Genomic DNA, 23,066 nt, shown 5'->3' on the forward strand with positions numbered 1-23,066 from the left:
CCACGACCACGACAACTACGACAAACAACCTGGAGCAAGGGACAGGGTAGAGACACCAGGGGGCCTTGCATCTCTATTTCTAAAACCCTTCTTGGGGTTTCCCCCACTTTATCAAAAGGCTAGTTGGGCTGGAATTGTAGCTCAGTGAGAGAGCACTTGTCTAGCAAGTGTGAGGTACTGGGTTCAATTCTCAGCACAGCACATAAATAATAAATAAAAATAAAGATCCCTCAACAACCAAAAATATATATTTAAAAAAGGTTAATAGGGATCTTTGGAAAAGTAATTAATTCTGGGGCTAAGGCAGAGGAGGTACAAGATGAGCCTGGATCATCATTTCAGCCAGAAAGCAAGGAAATGCTCAGTGAATAATAGAAACATCTCAAAAAGACACAGAAGACAGGGGCTCCCTGATTGTCCGGCCAAATCTGGGACAATTTAAAACATGAAAATCAATAAGGATAGTAACAATTTAAACCATTGAATAAAACAGAAACACATGGATTCATATTGAAATAAGTAAATAATCAAAGAGGAAAACAGCCTTTCCTTTCAGTAGAATGCCAACTGATTAACAAAAAGGATTAATTTAGAAACATCACCACTTAGGAACCATCAAAACAATAATATACGGGCTGCAGTTATAGCTCAGTGGTAGAGTGCTCGCCTAGCATATATGAGGCACTGAGTTCGATCCTCAGCACCACATAAAAATAAATAAATAAAGGTATTGTGTCCATCTACGGCTAAAAAAAAAAAAAATTAAGAAAAAACAATAATATATTCAACCAGCAGACAACAATGGAAATTCATGTCAAAACTGGGAGATCAGGCTGGGGACACAGCTCAGTGGTAGGGCAAGTGTTGGGCATGCATGAGGTTCCAGGTTTGACTCCACAGCACCATAAAAAGTAAAGCAAACTTGCAGGGAAAGGTTGGTGAGGAACAGGATACTTATGACCAGACAAAATACTTCCCCACAAAATCCTTACTCATTAGAAGGTGGGGTGCGTGAATGGGAAACCCGGCAAATGCCAGTTTATACAATCGATCAAGGGGAATGATGCACTAAGAAAACAAATCAAAAATCATATCACCTGATAAAGAACAATGAGAGCAACACAGCATCACTTATGCCACATTCACGCCAAGACGCATAACCTAAATCTAATCACAAGGAAACATCCAACAAACCTAAACCAAGGACATTCTATAACACAAGTGACCTGCATTTCCAAACATTTCAATACTACAAGATGATAAAAGTAAAAAAAAAAATACTGAAGAATTATCTCAGACAGAAAGACCCTAAAGAAACAACAACTTCTGGGTGCTGTGGTGCCTATAATCCCATCATACTGGGAGGCCAAGGCAGGAGGATTGCAAATTCAAGGCCAGCCTCAGAAACTTAGCCAAGCTCTAAGCAACTTAGGGAGACCTCTCAAAATAAAGAATAAAAAGGGCTGGGGATGTGGCTTAGTGGTTTAGCACCCCTGGGTTCAATCCCTGGTACAAAAAAGAAAAGAAAAAGAACAACATGTGTTGTGACTCTGAACTGGATCCTTTGGCTAGAAGTGATACTGTCAAAAAAGACTGATGAACCTCCAGTGGAGGTCTGTGGATTAGATGAACTGCTGTGTCAATGGCATTTGCTCATTTTGAAGGCTGTGCTATGGTTATGCAGGACAGAGTCCTGAATCATAGAAATTACACATTAAAGTTCAGGATGCTGGGCCAGGAGGTCGGCAGATTAGTCTCAAACGGATTAGAGCATAACACTTTTTATAATATTCTTGGTTACTCTTCTCTAAATCTTAAATTAACTCAAAATAAGTGTTAAAAAAAAAATCTGTGAATCCTTTCCTTCCATGACTGCAAGAAGCTCACTCAGCAGACAGAGCCCCCTGTCCCACTCAGGCTGGCTCCCTGCTGCAGAAGTAGTTTAAGTCAGAACCAGATGCATTATTTGCAGGCCCCAGTGCAAAACAAAAAGCTGATGTCTCTCATTCAAAAATTATTAGAATCTTAACATGGTAATGGTAGACAACTAAAGCAAATCCAGGGTCCTTCTGAGCACGGGACTCTGTGTGACTACCTACCAGGCCAGTCCTGGGTACAGTGTTTGCTTAGGTCAGTGTGTGTGTCCATATCAGAAAGACAGGAAATGGGGACCCTGCCTGTCATGTCTGGCCCAACTCGATTAATTCACAAACTCATTCCCTTTGCAAATACATATTGAGAGCACCTGCTGGGGACCAGACCCTGTTGAAGATCCTGGGGATATTCCTGTGAACAAGGTCTCCACCTCATGGATCTGATATCTCAGCAAAGGAGGAAGACAATATATAATAATAAACATAAATTGTAGCATCTGTTAGAAAGAAGGGTCAAGAAGGGTCAGGGGAGTAGAGGAGTCTCAGGTTGCAGGGTTAAATCAAGTGGTCTGAGTGACCCCCAGTGAGAGAAGTTAGACAAAAACTTGAAGGGGCCACATCTTGGCTGCCCTTGGGATCCTGACCCTGGAGCTGAATCCTCTGGAAGAATACCCCTCCCCACTGCAACTCCAACAGCCCAAGTCCCAGGCAGGAAGCACCAGCCCAGGGCTCCTTACGACTTGCCTGGGGCTGCACTGTGACTTCGGTGCTATCATAGGTATGGGCTCACCCTGCTTATCTACCGGCTCCATACCACCTGGGGCTTCTGATACACCAGCTCTGCAGAGATGGCACTGCAGGAGGGTTACGGCTCCACCCTGGCCTGGTGTCAGCACCTCAGCACAGGGCGCTCAGGGGCAGCCCTCGGCAAGAAGCAGGAAAGGGTGATAGCTCTAGAATCTGAAGGCAGTCCAGGCAGCCCCTCATGGGGTTTCTTGAGCATCAGGTACTTCCACACTAATAGCCCTGCACTGAGCATCTAAAGAACTGGCAACATCCAGGTGGTTCCAGGCATTGGAAGGAGACCTCCAGCCCAGAGCCAGGCCCATCTCTTATATGGCCCATCCAGGAGCCTCAGGAACATCCCAGGCAGCTTCAGAAGGTCTAGAAACCAGGATCTAGAACAGATGCCCCAGCACGGGGTGGACTCCAGGGAAATTAGTTTTCATGCTAGGAGCAGAGATAATTAATACTGGAGGCCTCTGGCTCCACTGAGGATCTCAAGGGAAAGGGATCATGTCTGTAGTCCCACCCAGCATTGGGACCCTTCCTTCTCCAGAGAGTCAGTGCTGGAGGTCTTCTTCCTATGGGCTGTGAGCTCTGTGCTGTCCCAGACCTCATGACCTTGGCCTAGAGCCCTGGGTGGGATGCTCTTCACAGCCCTCCACGTCAATGTACCCACCTGATAACCCAGTTTCTCAGGTCCCTGGCTGGAGGTTATTCTACCTCAAGGCCATTATCAATTATGTGTCCTCCAAAATACACTGCTATGAAGTGGGGTAACCCCAGTCATTTTGGGGGGTCCACAGCCAACAATATCAGCAGAACTTTAGAGGTTCCTGAATGATCCCCAGGCTAAAAGGGCTCAGGAAGCCCAATACAGAAGCAGGGAGCCACCGTGTAGGCTCCTCCTGGGTCCCTGGCCCCCTATAGATTCTGCAGCCAGGCTCAGGCTGCAGGTTATCTGACTGCTCAGCCTGCAGCTTGCTGCCTACTCCTGGGCCACAACTCTCCACCCCAAGCTCTTTCAAGACCAGACCCTTACCCCACCCCCACAACGCACAGTCAGGACAGCACAGGCAAGGCCTAGTGTATGCCCAGGACTCCTTCACCTTTCCCTCGGGAAGCCTCCAGAAGCTGGTGGAGGGTAAGGTGGGCCTGCGCTGACAGTGTTGGTTGGCAGAATCTTCAGACCACTTGAAAGAAGCTCAGGGTTTCACTGCAGCATTGTCTGTCCTCATTTTGTGCCTGATCCCAGCATGCAGTGCCCTGGCTTCCCCGAACCACCCCATGTGCTCTTGTCATCCAGGGGGTTTCCCTTTCTGATCTGACTCTGGCTTAAAGGCTGCAACAATGTCAAATTAGTTCTCATCATGTGTCCACACCCTCGTCAGTGAGCTGCTTTTAAAATGCACACACAGGCCATTTCTTACACTCCTATTGGCCTCAAGTTTCCTCAGGACAGGGGCAGTGTTGTCCTCATCAGTCTGGAAGCTGTCTGGATAGCTTTGGACTCTCCAATGCACACAGTCCAGATGCCATATCTGAAGGGCTGGGGAAGGACACTGAGCCATAGGCACAGGGAAACCACAGCCCAGCCTGCGGCAGGACCTCCCCACCTCTCCCCATGCCTCCTCCTCCTCTCAGTCTTTCTAGGGTTTTCTAGCAAATCCGCAGGGCCTCTCTTCACTCCCATCATTCCTTTAGCAGGTTCCTTTGGTCTTTAGAAGCAATTTGAACTACAGCACGCTGTGCTCGGGGGGTCCAGCCCAGAAATCCAGCCTCAAGAGTGGCTGGTGGAACCTTCAGCGTCTCATGGCTCTGTCCCCTCCAAGCAATGTTCACAGTTCATAGTTTAAGATGTCTCCCACTGCAACTCCAAAAGCCCAAGTCCCAGGCAGGAAGCACCACCCCAGGGCTCCTTATGACTTGCCTGGGGCTGCACTGTGACTCTGGTGCTATCATAGGTAGCAGAGTCTGGTTCTGGGCCCTGCCACAGTGAGGGCTGCACCCTGGGCAGCAGGCAGGAGGCCCATCTCTCCCCAGCTGGGGGCTCACCTAGCAGGGTCCAGCCCTCCTCCCCGTTCCCCAGCTCCTGGCTCTTCTATGCCCTTCTTGGAGACATGGTTGATGAAGGATTGTCTGCAGACAGGCAGGGTCCCAGGACAGGGGAGAGAAGGCAGCAGTCTCCTCGTCTGAGCATCAAGCCCACAGAGTGTGGGAACAGGAGTTAAGAAGAGAGGTGGATGGTGGCCCACCTGGCTCAGTCCCATAAAAGGGACCAGGTTTGGAAGGTTCTGTCTCAGGGGCTGGAGGAGACTTTGAGTTTGGAGGGAAGCATGTACAGGAAATGCCAGCGCCACAGATGCATAAAGGGCTGGTGGAGAGAGGCTGGCATCTCAGCAAGGAAGTGAGGAACTCTGGTTGGAGGCCTTAAGGTCGAGTAATGACAAAAGAATGGCCTCACCCTAGGTGCGATGGAAAAGCTCGTCGCAGATTCCCTGACCCCACCAGCCTCTCACCAGCTCCCTTGATCCCTATGCCTTCTCCAGGGCCAGCTGGGGCCCTCTTCAGGATCCCTGAAGGGACAGCTCCATCACCCCTTGGAATCCTCCTTGACTGGAGGCAGTGTCAGGAGACTGGAGAGATCAAGGGAAGCCTAAGAGGAGACTCAGGAAGTGACAGAGATAGACTCGAGAACATGGCACTGAACCAGAATGTCCTATCAACCAGCAAGGTCTGAGACAGGAAGGGATTCTTCTGGGAAGTGGCAGCTCCTCACCAAGGAAGCAGGCTGGCCATCACTGTCCCAAGACCGTGGGAGCAGACTGCAGCATTAAGAAAGTCACAGACCAGGAGTGCAGTGAGCCACTCGAGCCCCTCCCACTCTGGAGGCTTGGAGATGCACCCTTGGATGTCCCATTTGGACATCCATTCTCTGGGTCCCCAGTTGTTCCCTTTCTCCAGATCTCAGCACCCAGTGTGGTTCCATTCAGCTCAGCCCAGACTGTCCTGTCCAGCAAAGGGCTCAATCACACACACACCACACACACACACACACACACACACACAAACGCACAGGAGCACACCCCACCCTATCTGAAAAAAAGTCAAGGCCCACTCAGAACTTCCCAGGTCTCACTGGGAGGAAGCATTTCCAGATCTATAGCTCCTCAGTGCATCCTAGAAGGTAGACTTAGAGGGAAGGTCAGGAATCCTAGTGACCAGGAAGAAAGAACCCTGCAGGGTATATTTAGCTCACTAAAAATAACAGGAGGCCAGAGATGAGGGCTGGGAATTGGCTGCTTGGAACAGGAGTGCTCTGCAAGGCGGGAGGAGGGGCAGGAAAGACAAAGGAAGAAAAGGAAGGGGGTCTGACAGGTCCTGGTGGGCAGGGGAGGGCTGTCTGTCTTCCTTCCTGGTAATCTGTGACCCGGATGACTCAGTTATTCCAAATCTGGGGCTGGGCAATGAGGAAGGCAGTTCTCTCAGGGAGACTCAGAGAGCCATGGCCAAGGCTGACTGGGAACTTGGAACAGAAGGTGGCCCAATGGACAGAACAAGACCCAGAGGCAGGCCAAGTTGGTAGGGGTCAAAGCTGACTTGACCAGGGCCCCCTTCCCTCCCATTTCTGTGTCCCTCCTGTCACCCCAAGATCTGGCTTAGTTCCGGAAGCTGGACTTTGATACATCTCTGAAGTCAGAAAATCAAAGGTGACAGAGAGAGTAGGAGCCACCAGCCAAGAACTCAGACCAGAACCTGGCCAAATGCAGGGGCCATTCGGTACTTACCCCAGTGGGTTGCTGCTTGGTGTCCAGCAGGGGGGCATTGAAGCTGGCAGACAGGCTGGGAGTGGCAAGGACCTCCCGGAGTGGGACCTTGGCTTCCCCCAGGAACCTAGGAGGATAGAGAAGTCAAATGTAGAAAACTAGCCTGATGTGCCCTGGTTCTTCTCCCACCAGACCCCTCATCAGCACCACCACCACCACATACACAAAGGTGATCTACCTAGACCACCAGTCCCCTGGGAGCCCCTGAGCTTTCCCCCTGCGTCCCCAACCAAGTCACTATCAGGCGCCATCCTGGAAGACCAGGTCCCTGGGAAAACACCTGGGCATAAGAGAGGGGTAAGAGGCACACGCCCTTCCCCAAGGTCAACCTTGACCCTTCCTGCCACAGCCCAGAGGCCCAGCCAGGTCTCCACTGTCACATGTAAGGACTTTTCCCCACCAATCCTTGACAGCATACCAGGCCGGCATCCCTGGAAGGCAGGGTCAGCTTCTCCACCATCACACCTGCATTGCTCCTGAGCCCCAGCAGCTCCCATCAGCCATGTCTACACAGGCTGTCTACACCAGTTACACCAGGACTCAACAGCAGCAATCATCAGTCAAAACAAAGGAACTTCCCTGTCTTCAGGGACAGGGAGAAAGGACATTCAGGCAGGGGAGACAGCCTCCCTCCCCAGGGAGACCCAGAATGGCCAAAAGCACACACACTTGAGGATACTCATCTCACCGAGGCCGAGGGCACCATACACGATGGGCTCCTGGGAAAGAGTGGGCCACCAGCACAGTGGCCAGAGAAGGGCCCTTTGAAGGGCTCTGAGGAGTAGTGTGTTCCCTGAGCTATGAAACTGCACCATGTACTACGTGCCTCTCTGCAGCAGCAGGAAAACAGTGGGTGAGCGGCTGAGTCCACTAGAACCTGTCACCTAAGGGAGGCACTGGCCCTGCTTGCTTTCCTGGGAATCCGAGCCATCCTGACAGTCCCATCAGGGCATGAAGCTTCATTAGTCCAATGAACAGTCACGGCTCACTTTCCTTCTTCCCCTGCTCCTCCTCCCTCTTCTTCTCCTTCTTCCTTCTCCTTTCCCTCCTTATTCTCACACTTCATCTTCCTCTTCCTCTTCCCCTCCTTCTTCTCTGATGGATGAACCAAACCAAACCTGGTATCCAAGACCATCCTTTTTCTGACCCCTGTAGCCACTAATTTGGATATATGTTTTTATGACCCTATAAAATAAAACTGCAATCTTGACCTAATTAGCTGATTTAAAAAAAAAATAAAACTTGTTATTCACAATGAAATACCACTGTACATCCATTAGAATGGCTATTATTTAGAGAGAAGGCATTGGTCAAGATGCAGACAGCCAGGCGCAGTGGTGCACACCTATAATCCCAGCCCCTCGGAGGCTGAGGCAGGAGGATCATGAGTTCAAAGCCAGCCTCAGCAAAAATGAGGTGCTAAGCAACTCAGTGAGACCCTGTCTCTAAATAAAATACAAAATAGGGCTGGGGATGTGGCTCAGTGATTGATTGAACTTCCTGAGTTCAATCCCCAGTACCCCATCCCCCAAAAAAAAAAAGATGTGGATAAACTGGACCCCTTGTGCACTGCTGGTGGGGAACAGGAAGAGGTACAGCTGCTGAGGAAAACAGCATGGAGGTGCCTCAGAAGAGGTAAAACAGAGAATTACAGTATTACCCAGCTACCCCAATTCTGGATATATATACTCCAAAAAATTGAAATCACAGACTCGGTCACTTTCATATCAATGTTCATAGCAGTATTATTCACAATAGCCAAAAAGTAGAAGCAATCCAAGTTGGACAGATGGACAGATAAGTAAAATGCAATACGTACTTACAACAGAATATTATTCAATCTTAAAAAGGAAGTTCTGACATGAGCCACAACAGGGGTTAACCTTGGAGGCACTATGCCAAGTGAAATAAGCCAGACACCAAAAGACAAGTATTGTCCAATTCCACTTATTTGAGGTACCTAGAGTAGTCAAATTCATGGACACAGGAAGTAGAACGGTGTGGTCACCAGGGCTGGGAGACCAGGCAGTGGAGAATTATGATTTAATAGGTGTAGACTTTCAGTTTGGAAGATGAAAAAGTTCTAGAGATGAATCAGGTGATGACTGCACAACTTTAATGCCATTGAAATATATATTTTAAAAGGTTCAAATGGTAGGTTTCTAATGTATATTTACCACTCTAAAAATAAAAAATAAAAACTGGTCACTTGTATAAACCTCTGGACAATAAAGTACATCTATTTTCATCCTTCTTGGGGTAGGCCAGCTCTCAGTCACCTTGAAGTGACCTTGCTAGAAAGACAAGAAATGTGGCATATGTTCAAGGTCAATTTTTTTCTCATATTTCTTTAAAGAAAGGCTAAATAGAGAGACTTATTAATATTCATTGCAGAGTTCTGAAACTCCTTCATCCCCTCACAATATACATGTCTATCCCAAAGAGCCACCATGAGGTGGACACCTGTCACAGTATGTTGACTGAAGTGTCAAGTGTCCTCAGGATCCAGACAAAGTCAAAAAGATCAGAGAGTAGGTGTAGAGGACCCCTGAGACCATGCAACATCAGAGATCAGTCACCCTGTCCCTCCTTCCTGGGAAAACTGAAGTGACAGATCAGAATGACTTGTTCAAGCAGAGATGGCACAGCCAGTCCTAGGGCTCTCCAGATTTCCTGAGCAATCCCCACAGCCCTGAGACTTCCAGCATTGGGGACAGGAAGGCCAGGCCAGGAAGCAGGAGTGGAGGCGACAGACAGCAGGCCTGGTCAACTAGAGACCTGTACATGGGGCTGGAGCTCCAATTTGGGAGTCGAAACCAGAGGGCCAGCGCAAATCCAGGTCTCCTGTCTCCCTTTGTCGGCAGCCCTGACCTCTCAGCCCAGGCCCAGGAGAATTCCCGGAAGTGGGGTGGGAACAATGGGAGGAAATGCAGAAGGAAGCCTTGGCCCCACCCCTGCCAGCCCAGCACCTCCGAGTTGCCTCAGATCGACTGCTATTTCCTCCCTGATACCTCTTTTTGGGTCATGAAATGCACCTTCCAAGGTCTACCACCACCATAAGCCCTGGGGTCAGTCCCTCCAAGGTGCCAGTTGGCTTCCAGAGCCCCGGCATCCCTAGGAGGAAGGACTGGACAGTGCCAATCCCAAAGCCCAAGAGGCGGGCTGTGGGGACCTGGTTCAGGAGAGTCAGGGAGATGCAGAGCCTCCCACCAGTGGGCCTGGTGCAAGCGTTGCTCAGGAGGAGGCAATGGGGGTGCAGTCAGGGACCCCCTGAGGGAGGCCAGAGGGCCTTGATCAGAGGACACCTTGAAGGCCTCTCCTGATCCATTCATCCATTTCCTGTAGTGGAGACTAAAGCTCCCTGGGTCTTTACTCAGGGAGCTCCAGACCCCGAGGGACCAGACCCACTGCCCCATCTTGAGTTGCCTTCTGCACGTCTGGGATGCTATACACTCAGTTGGCACCAACCAGTAGCATGGCAGGTGTCAAACACTATTCAGTAGAAGCCAACCAGGCAAGGAGGGGCCTCGGGCCCCTGTGCGGGACCCTGGCTGTAGAAGCCAACTCTGATGGGTGGCAAGGAAAGCCTTGGCCCCTGACCCTGCCTCTTGCAGCCTACTGGTGGAAAAATGCCACAGGCCCTCAGAGCCTCCCTGGACCTGGTCATGATCTCTCTTGGCTTTGCTGTGTTCCGAAGCCATTGGAATGTGGGAACAAGAGGAGCATGGGGACTCAAAAAAAAAAAAAAAAATCTGCTGCCACCCAAGGAAACAGAATCAGGAATTGGCGTGGAGGAGTAAAGCTGGTTAGTATTGACAGGGCACACATTTTTCCCCCATGAAAAAGAACTAGTTCCATTATTCAGTAGAGCCTCTGCCCTAGCAGAGCAGAGAGAAGAGGGATTGGGTGGTAGCCTCCAAATCCAATGCTGAAGCACTGTGTGGGAGGCAGGAATTAAGCTGGTCAGTTAAATTCATTTTGATAAAACATAAAAATTTTTTTTAAATTATTTAACATATTGGACCTGGCAGGACATGGCAGTACATGCCTGTAATCCCAATGACTCAGAAGGCTGAGGCAAGAGGATCACAAATTCCAGGCTTACCTCAGCAACTTAGCAAGACCCTGTCTCAAAATTAAAATAAATTAAAAAAGGAATAAGGATATATACAGTAACAAGGCACCCCTGGGCTCAATCCGTGGTACAAAAAAGAAAAAAAAATGGGCCTTATTATTTCCTTGTGTGTAAGAACAAACACAGGGTAACCCAAATGTCCACCATGCAAAGCAGGTAAAGTAGGAATACAAAGGAATACATACAAAGGAATGCTATACACCTATAAAAATAATGAAGTTCATCATGCACTTTTATAGAAAGTCTTCAAGACACATTGTTAAGTGAAAAGAACAAAGCACAAAAGAATGTCTATAATATGTTACCTATTGCATTAAAATAAAGAAAGTTAGAATCTATATTGAGGATTAAGCAATAAGAACTCTAGAATGATACATAAGAAACGAGTGGGAATGTAAATTAGTTCAGCCACTGTGGAAAACAGTATGGAGTTTCATCAAGAAACTAGAAAGAGATCTACCATACGAACCCGCTCTCCCATTTCTAGGAATATATCCAAAGGGAATGATATCAGCATATCAAAGAGACACTTCAGGCCCAGGGTTGTGGCTGCACCTGCGCATTTAAGGTATAAAAGCCTGCCAGTTCTTTGTTGGAGAGATCAGGAGTGCGTGGACATTTTTAAAAGCTTTTTAAAAGCTCATTGGGTGTACGTTTTTAGCTGTACTTGTTGGTAGGTCTAGTAGTCTAGACTTTGCAGGATTAGCAATTGTTGGAATTTTCAAGGGAGTTTGAAGGTTGGGCCCGAAGAGAGAGGAGAGGTGGAAGAGAAAGGTCCTACATGGAGGGCAGAGGTGGCGTCAAGCAGGTGGCTGAAACTCTGGGAGAAGCCAGTAGGTCACACAGAGGCAATTCTGAGGCCAAATGGCTGAGGACCCCTAAAAGAGCAGACAGTCCACTGAAAATGGTCTGAATGCCTGCAAGGGTTGTCAGGCCCCCCACCCCAATTACCCAGTGCTTTCTTCATGCCATGGGGCTGTGAACTGAAGAATGAAGGGGTGCAGCAAACTAGGCTGGGGCAACGCAGAGAGGCTAAGAACTGTTAGGAGCAGGGAGGAGGAAGGAGCGGACGCAGCTAGAATGACAGAGAAGTGGGCTGGAGACAAGCTTCTCCCAAACACTCCAAAGGAAGGTGACTCAGAAATGCTGACAAGATGTGTAGTAACAGGGACACCCCAGGTGGCTGATCCTAAAGTGCTACACGCATTAACCCCATATTCTCAAACTGTACCTTTCAATCTACAGCAACACCTTGAAAATGCTCTCCATCAACTACCTTCCTAAATTAGATCAGTATTTACATTCAGTGATTAAGTATAAGAGCTCTTGGCCATGTGAAGTGGCACACACCTATAATCCCAGCCCCTTGGAGGCTGAGGCAGGAGGATCATGAGTTTAAAGGCAGCCTCAGCAAAAGTGAGGCACTAAGCAACTCAGTGAGACCCCGTCTCTAAATAAAATACAAAATAGGGCTAGGGATGTGGCCAATTCTTTGTTGGAGAGATCAGGAGTGTGTGGACATTTTTAAAAGCTTTTTAAAAGCTCATTGGGTGTACTTTCTAGCTGTACATGGAGCGGCTATTGGTAGATCTAGTAGTCTAGACTTTGCAGGGTGAGCATTTGTTGGATCCACCTGAGTTCAATCCATCATACCCACCCACCCCCACCAAAAAAAGAATAAGAGGCCTCAAGTCATCCTGCCTGGGTTGGAGGCCCAGTTCAGCTGATTGGCAGCTGTGTGGCTGGGCACAATTTCCATAACCTTCCTGAGACTGATCCTCATTTGGCCAATGCATAGTGAGCACCTACCACAGTCTGGGCACTGAGTACTGCTCCACCTCCACCACAATCTTGGAGCTTTAGGGGAATAGCACACAGTTCAGAAAATTCTGGTAAAAATTCAGCTGAGGAACCTAACGTCCCACACATGTGCCAGAGCTTGGTGAATGCTGGGTCCATTCCTCCCCACCCTGCTCATCCTTTTTCTGTCCTTCTCCGCACATTCTCACCCTACCAAATGATGCTGAAGGTCGCCTTAGATCATGAGCTGTCGTGTTTAAGAGGTTAGATTTCTTTGTGTCATTCCAGAGAGCAGAATAGAAATAAAAGCCTCAACATTTTCAGGGAGAAAGAGTGAGGCTCAGCAGAAGGAAAGACTTCCTAACAGAATAATTCAGCCCTGGAATGGCTTCTTCCTCCCTCCAGCACTGTCCTTCATGAATGCAGGAGATGAGACTGGTAGCTTGGGGGTCTTTCAACCTGGAAAATTGGCCTTGAGCCAGGGGTGAGCTCGAGCGAAAGCATAGGTGGCCAGAACACTGTAGGGACACAGGATAGGGATGATGGTGCCATTACTGTGACCATGTGGGGCTTGGCGGGAGCAGCTCACTCAGCCCAGACTGGCACATGCGGAAGGGGGGCTGGAGACAAGAAAGCAGCTCACGACCATCATGGTAGAGACTAGATCAGGCAAGAATCATGCCCAGGTGCCAAATCCAGGGAGCCATCTTGATTAGGAGCAGGACATTTGCATCATCTTAAAACATCTCTTAAGAGTTCAAGGGGAAGAAAGAGCAATAAAGAGACAATTGAAAAATCAGACAACACCTGGCCAGGTGATGGAAATGAACATCCCCAGGGAGGAACATCAGGTGCCTCCATGATGAGATGGGCACCTCACTTGGACAGCATTCCGGCCAGGAAATACTAACCTACTCTAGTCATGAGAAAGTCTCAGACAAGTCCCAAATGAGGAGTATTCTATTTTCAAAAAAAGTAAGGAAATTATGTTATTCAAAAGTGCAAATGATCAGAAAAGACAAAGACAATCGCAATGTTCCAGATTAAAGAAAGCCATGGAAATATGGCTGCATTCAATACGGGACCCTAGACTGGACCCTGTTCTGGCAAGAGTGCTGGAGAAAGATCACTATATAAACAATATTTATACAATTGATAGGATTGGAATACAAATAGTAGATTAGATAAATCAAGTTTATAGACGTTAAATTCACTGAAGTTAATAACTACACTACAATTGGGTTAAAAAAAAAACTTACTCTTAAGAAATATATGTGGAAGTATTTAGGTGTAAAAAGGCCAAGATGATATAATTTACCCTCAAGTGGGAAAGAGAAAAAGAGAAGAGGAGGGGAGAAGAAAAGAGAAGAAACTATAATCAAACAAATGGACTAAAATGTTAATGAAGCCAGATGTGAGAGTGCACACCTGTAATCCCAGCAGCTCAGGAGGCTGAGGTAGGAGGATCACAAGTCCAAAACCAACCTCGGTAACACAGAGAGGCTTTAATCAACCTAGTGAGACCCTGCCTCAAAATAAAAAATAAAAAATGGCTAGGGATGTGGCTCAGTGATAAAGCACTCCTGGGTTCAATCCCCAGCATCAAAAAAAAATTTTTTTTTAATGTTGATGATGTGTATATCTGAGTAAAGGTAACTAAATATTCTCTGTATTATTTTTGCAACTTTTTTAAAAGTTTGATTTTTTTTTTAATGTTCCAAAAGGGTCATAATGTATCTATTTTGCATTCTCGATCTTTCACCTTAAGCAAAGGGCATGTTGATTTAATCTCTATCTTACAGCTCAGCTCCTCCCTGACTCAGCTGCATCTTCCCCTCATCACTCAGACTAGACAGGAAAGTCAAGAGAGCCCCAGTCCCGGGAAATCCCCCCCCTCCCTCCCTCTCCCTTTCTCCCTCTCTCTTTCTCCCTCTCTCTCCAGGAAGGCTACAGTACACCCAGGAGGAAATATGTGTGAGCTGAGCCCCTCAGCTGAATGTGCCCGGCAGGAAGGGGCAGGAAATGAGGGACAGCAGGACATTCCACAGCCCCTGAGTCTGCCTGGGCTCTGCCAGCCTTCCTTCCAGTATCCAATTCTCCAGAGGCTACCCCAGGGTAACTCTAAATAGTTTTCTACTTCAATCCAGAGAAAGACAAAAGAAAAATTATTCTGAAACTCAGGGATGTCCTGGATAGAATCCAGATCAAAATATAATTATAAAAATCCTTGAAAATAAGGATATGGCCAACATTTTCGAACCTCCTGAGAACAATGGGATAGTAAACTGTAAACATTCCCACTTCAATCAACTGCCCCAGGATTTCAGAAAGGGGAGCCAGAAAATTGGCTTGCTAAAACCAGAGACTGAACTCATGCCTATTTTTGCCAACTTAGCAACAGCAAACAGCAGCTCTGCCTTTTTAAATGTCTGTGAGCATGCACGCACGCGCGTGTACACACACACACATCTGGTGGGTATCAATCTCACATGAGGATGCACTATCACAAAGCAAGTGATGAATGCAGAAAAAAATATCCTCCCTTCATAAAATAGAGCAAGTGTTAATATCCCTAATAATACCCCAAAGGTATCCATTACTGTTCATTTATAAGAAAAAAGCAAAGCAATTCAAACCAGAAGGGTAGGCAACAGACAGAAGAAATGTAAATGGGCAATAAGCTTATGAAAAGATGCTCAACTTTGCAAGTCAAAGAAACTACAAGATACCTTCTTTGGGTTTTTTGCTATCACACTAGCAAAAATAAGACTGGCAAGTATTTTTTTTTTCACTGTTGGTGACATTTTTTAAAACTAATTTGACAGAATCTACAAAAAAAAAGATATGTTTATACCATTTGATCCAGTGATCTCCCTTCTAAGGGACCTATTTGAGAGAAAGAAATAGAATAAGAACATAAAAACATTTGGATGAAATTATTCCGTGGATAATCATTGGAGAGCAAAAATATTTGGAGGGAAACCAAATGCCAATCGGTAAGAGTGCAGGAGGATAAAGTCTGGTGCACCCGAACTGGAATATCACATAACCATTTAGAAATGAGGTTGACACACTGTCAAGTAACATACTGACCTGGGACAGGGTCAATGGTGAGTGACAAAAAGCAATGGTGACACTTTTATATGTAAATGTGCATGCATTGTATAAAGAGATGCTTGCATATGCTTAGGAAAAGTCAAGAAAGATATGCACCAAGTTGTTAATAGTGAACAGCTCTGGAGAGAAGGAAAGAAACAGATGGGTGAAAGGTGGGAGAATTTACACATCTTCCACTAGAACCTTTAAGAATGGAGCTTGCTTATCATTTTTTTTACTTTATAATTTTTATGATATTTTTCAACTTTTTTAAGTGAAAGAATATCTGCACATATGTGTGTGTGACACAGTAGTGAACACTCAGGTACTGACTGCCACGTGTCCACGTGGGGTATACAGATAAATGTTCACACACTTGTGTGGTTTACGTATTTGCATCTACATGGATTCAGCTACTACCAATAACCCCCATAACCCGAATGTCTTCAATGACCCAAGCCCTAGTAGGCATTTGGCACATGCACATTATCTCACTGAAATGTCACAACAACCTTGCAACATAGGTACTGTTGTTGCCGCTGTCCTGATGAGGAAGCAGACATTCTGAGGAGTCCAGGTCAAGACAAAGCCAAGATGGGGCAGATTGCTGAGCAAAGCCCCTGACCCTCAGTCTTATGCCACTACCCAGGCTCTGGACAGCCTGGAGGATCTAGATCACCTGCTCCTCCCAGAACCTCGAAATCACATCAGCACTCCAGGTGTGGGTGACAGGCACCAATTGGCCAGGTCCATCACCTAGACACCTCTGCCATCCCGGCACATTCCTACCCTAGAGAACTAAGAGTCATGTCCAGCTCCTTCCCAGAAATCCCCACATCACTTCCCCAGCCTAGACAGAGTTTTCTGTCCTTGAGCAGTCACCCACCACGGGAAGGAAGTAACCCAGACTTTGGGGATGGCACCAGAAGATCTCAGAAAGGACTATCTCCCAAATTAACAAACAGAGAACACAGGAATGTAGCCATTGAGCCACTTCTTCAAATGCCCCCTGTTCCTGATGATGGGCAGAATCACAGCCTCTGGGACAGAAGTCCCCTGTGTTTCTCCTTTGCTAGCAAAACAATAAACCTTCGTTTTCCCTTTTTTTCAAAAAATTAAAAGAAAAGAAATCCCCACATTCTCCAGCAGCTGGGGAGGCTGAGGCAGAAGGATCACAAGTTCAAAGCCAGCCTCAGTGACTTAATGAAGCCCTAACCAACTTAGAAAGTCCCTGTATCAAAATTTTTTTTTTTAAATGTTGCCAAGCGCAGTGGCACACGCCTGTAATCCCAACAGCTCAGGAGGCTGAGGCAAGAGGATCAGGAGTTCAAATCCAGCCTCAGCAAAAGTGAGACACTAAGCAACTCGGTGAGACTCTGTCTCTAAATAAAATACAAAATAGGGCTAGGGATGTGGCTCAGTGGACGAGTGCCCCTGAGTTCAATCCCCAGTCCCCCCCCCCCGCCATAAAAAGAAAAAAAATGAAAAAAACAATTCCCACATGACCTCAACAAATTAAGCTCTGTGTCACAGAAGGCACCAAGTCACAGTCACCTTCACCCCAGGAGCACCAAACCTTACTCCATCTACATCAGGAAGACCTGCCAATCCTGAGACAGCCCTTCATAGGCTACCGTGGTACCCAGGTGCTCACCGTGAGCGCTCTCCCTGCCTGTCTAAGCAGAGCCTGGGCTGTAAAGCAGCATCCTCCAAGTTCCCAAGGAAGAGCAGAACAGCAAGCCCAGGGCTGCCACCTATGAATTAGCATGATTTAGTCCCTTTTTGAACCTTAGGTGGCTGAGAATGGCCTTCCATTGGAGAGGGCTGAGTCTAGGCACCACAGTAGGCTACAAGGGGACATCTCTTGAATCTCAGGTCTTCCTGACATATAAATAACTGTCACTTGAAGCAGCTGTGCCACAGGAGGGCAGCACAGGGGGCCCGGGGAAGAGACTTGCCAAACAGAGCTAGCAGGAGAGGAGCACGTCTTCACTGCAGGTCCCTTAGATGCATTTTTGCCTTTGACTTAAAATGGAAGAAACAGATTCAGGAAGCTTAGGTGACCTGCCCAAAGCCATACAGCTGTTGGAACTAGACCACAGCTCTTCTCCAAGTCTGCACTCCTTCCATGGGACCAGGTCGCCCAACCCAGTACAGGCATGGAGGGGGAAGCGGCTGAAGGAGGAAGGAGGGAGGAGCACCTATACTCAGGGAGGTTCCTGAGCTGCCTCCTAGCCCTGAGTCACACTGACACTCAGCCATGGAGGAAGGGTGAAGGAGCAACTGTCTGCCCCCAAACCCCAGGAACACTTTATGAAGTTATCAGGTCATCGAAAGGTAGGGAGCGATCACGCTATTCCAAAGAAAACGCTATTGTGAACACCTAAAGTTTCTTTAAGGCAGTCACATGTTCCTGATTCTTGGTAGTCTAGGTCCCCTTCTGGGCTGCTCAATTAAAGCAAGGCAGGTGCGTGCACCCGGCAGGTACAGTCACTAGGTAAAATAACAGGTACCCAGTTAGGTTTGTATTCAGAGAAACAATGAATCATGTTTTAATATAAGTATGTTCTGTGTAATATTTGGGACATTCTCATCTAACAGGGTGTCGTGTATGTCTCTTTGTTGACTCTGGTCCCCTTGTTCTGATCAGGCTTAGAGCTGGTGAGTTACTGAGGTCAAAGTGACCATCACTTTGACCCTACTGTTTTGCCAGGAGGAAGTTTAGATCACATAGAGATTTTTTTTCTTCCGTGTTTTATTTATCAAACAACTTAAGTTAAAACTACACCTATATGCCAGCCTCAGTGGGGCACACCTGTAATCTCAGCTATTGAGGAGCGTGAGGCAGGATGATTGCAAGTTTAAGACTTGCCTGGGCAACTTCACAAAATAAAAAGGACCCAGGATGTAGATAAGTGGTAGAGAGCTTGCCTACCATATGTGAGACGCGTGTTTAATCTGCAGCACAAAAAAAAAAAAAAACCTCTATTAATTAATTTCTAGGGGCATTTTCCAGAACAAATTAAGCTAGTTTAATATGTTGTTACATTTTCTATGCAGCACAATTAAATTCTTTCCTTTTTTCTTTTTTACCATCTTTATTTTCATTTTAAAAATATTATTTTCATTAGGAACAATTACTTTCTGCCTAAATTTCCCAACACAGATTGGGTTCTTAGAATTTTTTTTCCTTCCTTTTTTCGGTCCACATCCAGTTTTATCAAATATCACTCACTCCCTGACATTTTGAGCTCCTTTTATGGAACTGGTTTTTTTTTTTTTTCAGTTGTAATTGGACACAATATCTTTATTCCATTCATTTATTTTTATGTGGTGCTGAGGATCGAACCCAGGGCCTCACGCATGCTAGGCAAGCGCTCTACCACTGAGCCACAACCCCAGCCCCTGGAACTGTATTTTAATAAGTCTCATTTTCATATATCAGGGTTTAGTTACCAGCAGGATTCTTTGTTCTATTTTTCATTTCTCTAACAATTTTACCATGTTTAGTTTCAGCTTTCTTTTAATATTTATGCTGGGTACAGTGATGTACACCTGTGATCCCGGTGGCTCTAGCAGCTGAGGCAGGAGGATCACAAGTTCAAAGCCAGCCTCAGCAACTTAGCAAGACCTTAAGCAACTCAGTCTCTAAATAAAATATTAAAGTCTCTAAATAAAATATTTTTAAAAGGCTGGGATATGGCTCAGTGGTTAAGCGACAGTCCCCTGTACCAAAAAAAATATATTTTTATTTATATTTTTAAAATCATTTTATTAAATAATTATGCATTGTTTGTTATTGTTTTTACTTAGTTTATCTTAGTACTTATTGTTTTGTTTATTTTAACAATTTTATGGTGATTGCATATTCAAGCAATTACGAGAATAACTGCTTATATCTATTCCTCAGCTTATCCATGAACAAAATTGAAAGTGATTCCTTTTCAAAGTGGCAGCGTGGCTCTAACTCCATGGGTTCTCCACCTTGGGCGTACCCTGGCCTCCTGTGGGCAGTTTCCAAAAGCCCTGATGCCTGCAGCCCCACTGAAGCATCTTGTTTGATCTATTTGGTGTGGAGCTCAGACATGGGTATGTTTTTAAATTCCCAGGTAATTCTAAGAGGCAGCCAGGGTTAGAACACTGTTCTAAAAAATCTAGAGCTGCCCTGTCTAAATACAGTAGCCATTGGACACATGGCGTTATTCAAAGTCACTAAGATGAAATACAATTGGAAGACCCAGCTCCTCCATTTCCCTAATCCACTCAGATGTGACGTTTCCATAACCTCAGAAAGTTCTACTGGGGAGAACTAGTCCGGAACCGGGATTGGGTGGCTCTCAGTCCAGCTGCACAGGGGAAAGGCCCAGCCCCTGCGGAGTCGGACACCCCTGCTCTGAACTAGAAATCAGCGCCTCGGGGCTGAACATCCCACAGGCCCAAACACTCGGTCAGAGACCAGGATCATGTCTCCTCCTCTCAGAAAGGCCCAGAGTAAACAGGAAGTGTCCAGGGCAGCCCAGGACCAGATTCGAGATCCTCCAGCTGGATTGCTTCAGTGTCTTCCATCCAGAGGAGCAGAGCTTCCTTTTATGAGCATTTGAAACCTGATTTTTGGCCACACAAAGTTAATCCAGCCCTGAAGCTGGCTCAGGGTCGCTCAGGCTTGGGGCTGCCCCACGGGTGGGTAGAGGGGGTGTTAAACAGCCTTGAGACAGTTCCAAGACTAAGGTCCCCTTCCTGAGATATGAATGAATGGAGTACTTCCCACGATCCCACTCCAGGCCAGCAGACCTGATCTAAGGAGGCCACCCCAAAACTGCCAGTGATCACTGAAGAAAAGACAGAAGTCCCAAATGCCCCAGAAGCCAGAGGAAAAAGAGGAGTGGGATGGAAAAGGGGGAAGAGAAGGAGAGAATGAATTAAAAGAGGAGGGGGTTTGGAAAGAAAAGGAGAAGAGCAAGAGACTTGTGCACAAAAGGTGTGGAAAGTGGTTACAAAGAATGAGGGAGGCGCTGAGGGGACTCTCAACACAGATGGAGGTAAGTGGAGGAGGATGGAGGTTTGGAAGAGGGAGCAGAGATGAGGTGGAGACAGAAGAGTGAAGTACTGCTGTGGTCCCTGAGCCGCTGCTGGAAGAAGGCCCAGGGAGGACCCACCCAGGAATCCCAGCAGTGAAGGGGCTGGCCATGGGAACTCCGTGGGCCCTCGCTGAAACCCACCGGAGGTCTGAGGACGACTGGATGACTACAGTCATCATCACCTCCTGAATGGACAGTGTTGGCCTGAAGGCAGTGAGTGGGCGTTCAGTGTCAAAGGATCCTTGAACTGAGTTCATTGAACTCTCTCCCTTTTCTTTCAATATTTAAAATGTCCTGTGGCTGCTCTTGTCACTTCCTGGAATGTTTCTCATTTTGACAGAATTTTTATTATTAGAATTTTTCATGCTTCAAGGCTCTGATTTTTTTTTTTTAATTGAGAAAGTACTTCTCCATCTAATCATAGGACCCTGCTCTCCTGCTGCTCCAGATGGGGACACCCCCCAGGCACTGGACTGTCGAGCAAACTGCTGTGGAGGCTGCTCACCCCATTTGTGCCTATTACATTCTTCCAGGACAACGTTGTTTTGACAGCTTTTCATATTCTTCAGATATTTATGGATATAACTACATTTTAATTTAGTGTAATTGCAATTTAATTTTTAACTGCTTAAACTACAAAATTAAAGTAAGTGCTTGGGTATGAAAAATTATACCAATAGTAAAATTTACTATATAAATTTAACTGTATTTATAGTAAATTGTTATTTATAGTAAATTGTTAAGTTCGGTAACTTTAGCTGTTTTGCAATTTGAGGAACTGATCTCAAAACTGACCTGCAGTGACTTGGTCATGGGGAACTGATTCTCAGGGAGCCAGCTACCCCCAGGATCTAAAAGGCATCCATGAGGGCCAGTAGGAAGGCCGCAAGGTTCAATGCACCCAGCCCCCTCTATGTGACACATGACCCACGGCCTATGTGTGACCCTGGCTTACCGTCATTCTGAGGATTCAGCCTAATCCTTGAATTGAATAAAAATATGTTCATAGCCCCTTCTCTCACATTGTCTTTGTGGTCTGAGAAAACAAGCCCCCAACAGCTTATAATAACACGGAACATAATTGTGAAAATAAAACGTGCATTTCCTCGGCATGCCCTGCTGTAACCTATCTACCTTTCCCTCACTAAACCCTCAATTCCAGCATCACTGGGGGAAATGAATTCTCCAGATGGGCCCAGAAACCACCTGGGGCTTCCAGAATCCCCTGAGGCGCAGGGTTCAAGGATTATGAGCAGGTCATGATGACCTGCCCTCCAATCACAGATCCACCATCACCAGCTTTTGAGGAAACTGACCAATCTCTCAGAGCCTCAGTTTCCCGACCTGTAATGAAGATGATCACAGTAGTAGTCCCTCAGTGATGGAAAAGGATCTTGTCTATAAGGCTTAGCACAGGGCCAGGTACTCTGCCAAGCGTTTGGTAAACATCAGCTGGGTGGTCTTACTGTCGAGATCCCCAGCCTGGCATTGGAGACCCAGTGCAGCCCCACTTCCCCCTCCTCAAAGGGCTGCATATGTCATGAGACAGACCTCCATACACACACCATAAGGCCTGAGCCAGGCTGCCCTCCACACATCCACACTGGAATACCCTCTCCAGAGCCTGCCCCAACTCCAAGTCAATGTGGGCCTCCTCCAGGAAGCCTTCAAGAAATGCCCAATGTCTGCCATCTAGGTTTGTTGGAGGCCACTTCATCTTCCACAGTCTCTGTGTGGCAAGGTAGCTTAACCTGAACTGATTCCCACCCGCCCCCTGTGCCATGGGGCTGGAATCTATAAGCCCCAGGTGCTACAAAGACACAGCAGTGTAGGATTTTTCTTCCATATTTTTAAGATTTCAAACTTTCTGGGTGTTTGGCCACCTGCGATCCTCCCTAGTCCTCCTCTCCCATATCACAGGAAGACATAGTCAGCCTCCAGGCCTCAGACACTGGCTACGCTGACCCAGTTCCCAGACAAAGGCTCCCCTGTGAATGGGTCACAGAACAGCAAACCCAAGCCTGCGCCTTGGTCTCAGACATCAGCAAACAGTACCAGGCGTTATGCTGGCTCTAACACAGTGGCCCCCTGTCATACCCATCAGGGACCACTGAACCCCTCCCCAGTGAGCAAGGCTTGTCACTCTGCAGTCTCCCAGTCTCCCAGTCCAACACACCACAATCCCCAGCTCCATCAGTGAGCAAGGTGGGTTGGTCTTGCCCATTCCCCCCACTAGCAAATACAGGAAGACTCAGGAGCTCCATGGCAGAGGTGACATTCATTGCCTGTCTTGCCACCATGACTTTCCTCCTGCAAGTTCCCCTACCCAGAAACCCTTCCCCCCACCAGGTACATGAAAGAACTCAACAGAAACCTGCCGCAGAGAAATACCAGTCTGTATTGCCCATGAATACTGTTCTGTCTTCTAAACCACAAATCTCACCTTCAGTCCCGTGTCTTCTACAAAGCCCTC

At 47.0% G+C, this 23,066-nt stretch overlaps 1 protein-coding gene across 16 annotated transcripts in view; it reads right to left on the reverse strand.

The window, feature by feature from the left end:
- Nucleotides 1–23,066, reverse strand: part of Dysf (dysferlin) — a 207,386-nt gene that overhangs the window by 155,777 nt on the left and 28,543 nt on the right. For all 16 annotated transcript variants that reach the window (XM_046432413.2, XM_046432409.2, XM_046432411.2 and 13 more), the window contains exon 4: nt 6,446–6,551. In XM_046432413.2, coding sequence (XP_046288369.1) covers nt 6,446–6,551 — 106 coding nt within the window. The remainder of the gene's footprint in view (nt 1–6,445; nt 6,552–23,066) is intronic.

The sequence above is a fragment of the Marmota monax genome, unplaced genomic scaffold (genome assembly GCF_021218885.2).
Source record: "Marmota monax isolate L192 unplaced genomic scaffold, Marmota_monax_Labrador192_F-V1.1 WCK01_AAM20220418_F8-fsc00106, whole genome shotgun sequence".
Lineage (NCBI taxonomy): Eukaryota > Metazoa > Chordata > Mammalia > Rodentia > Sciuridae > Marmota > Marmota monax.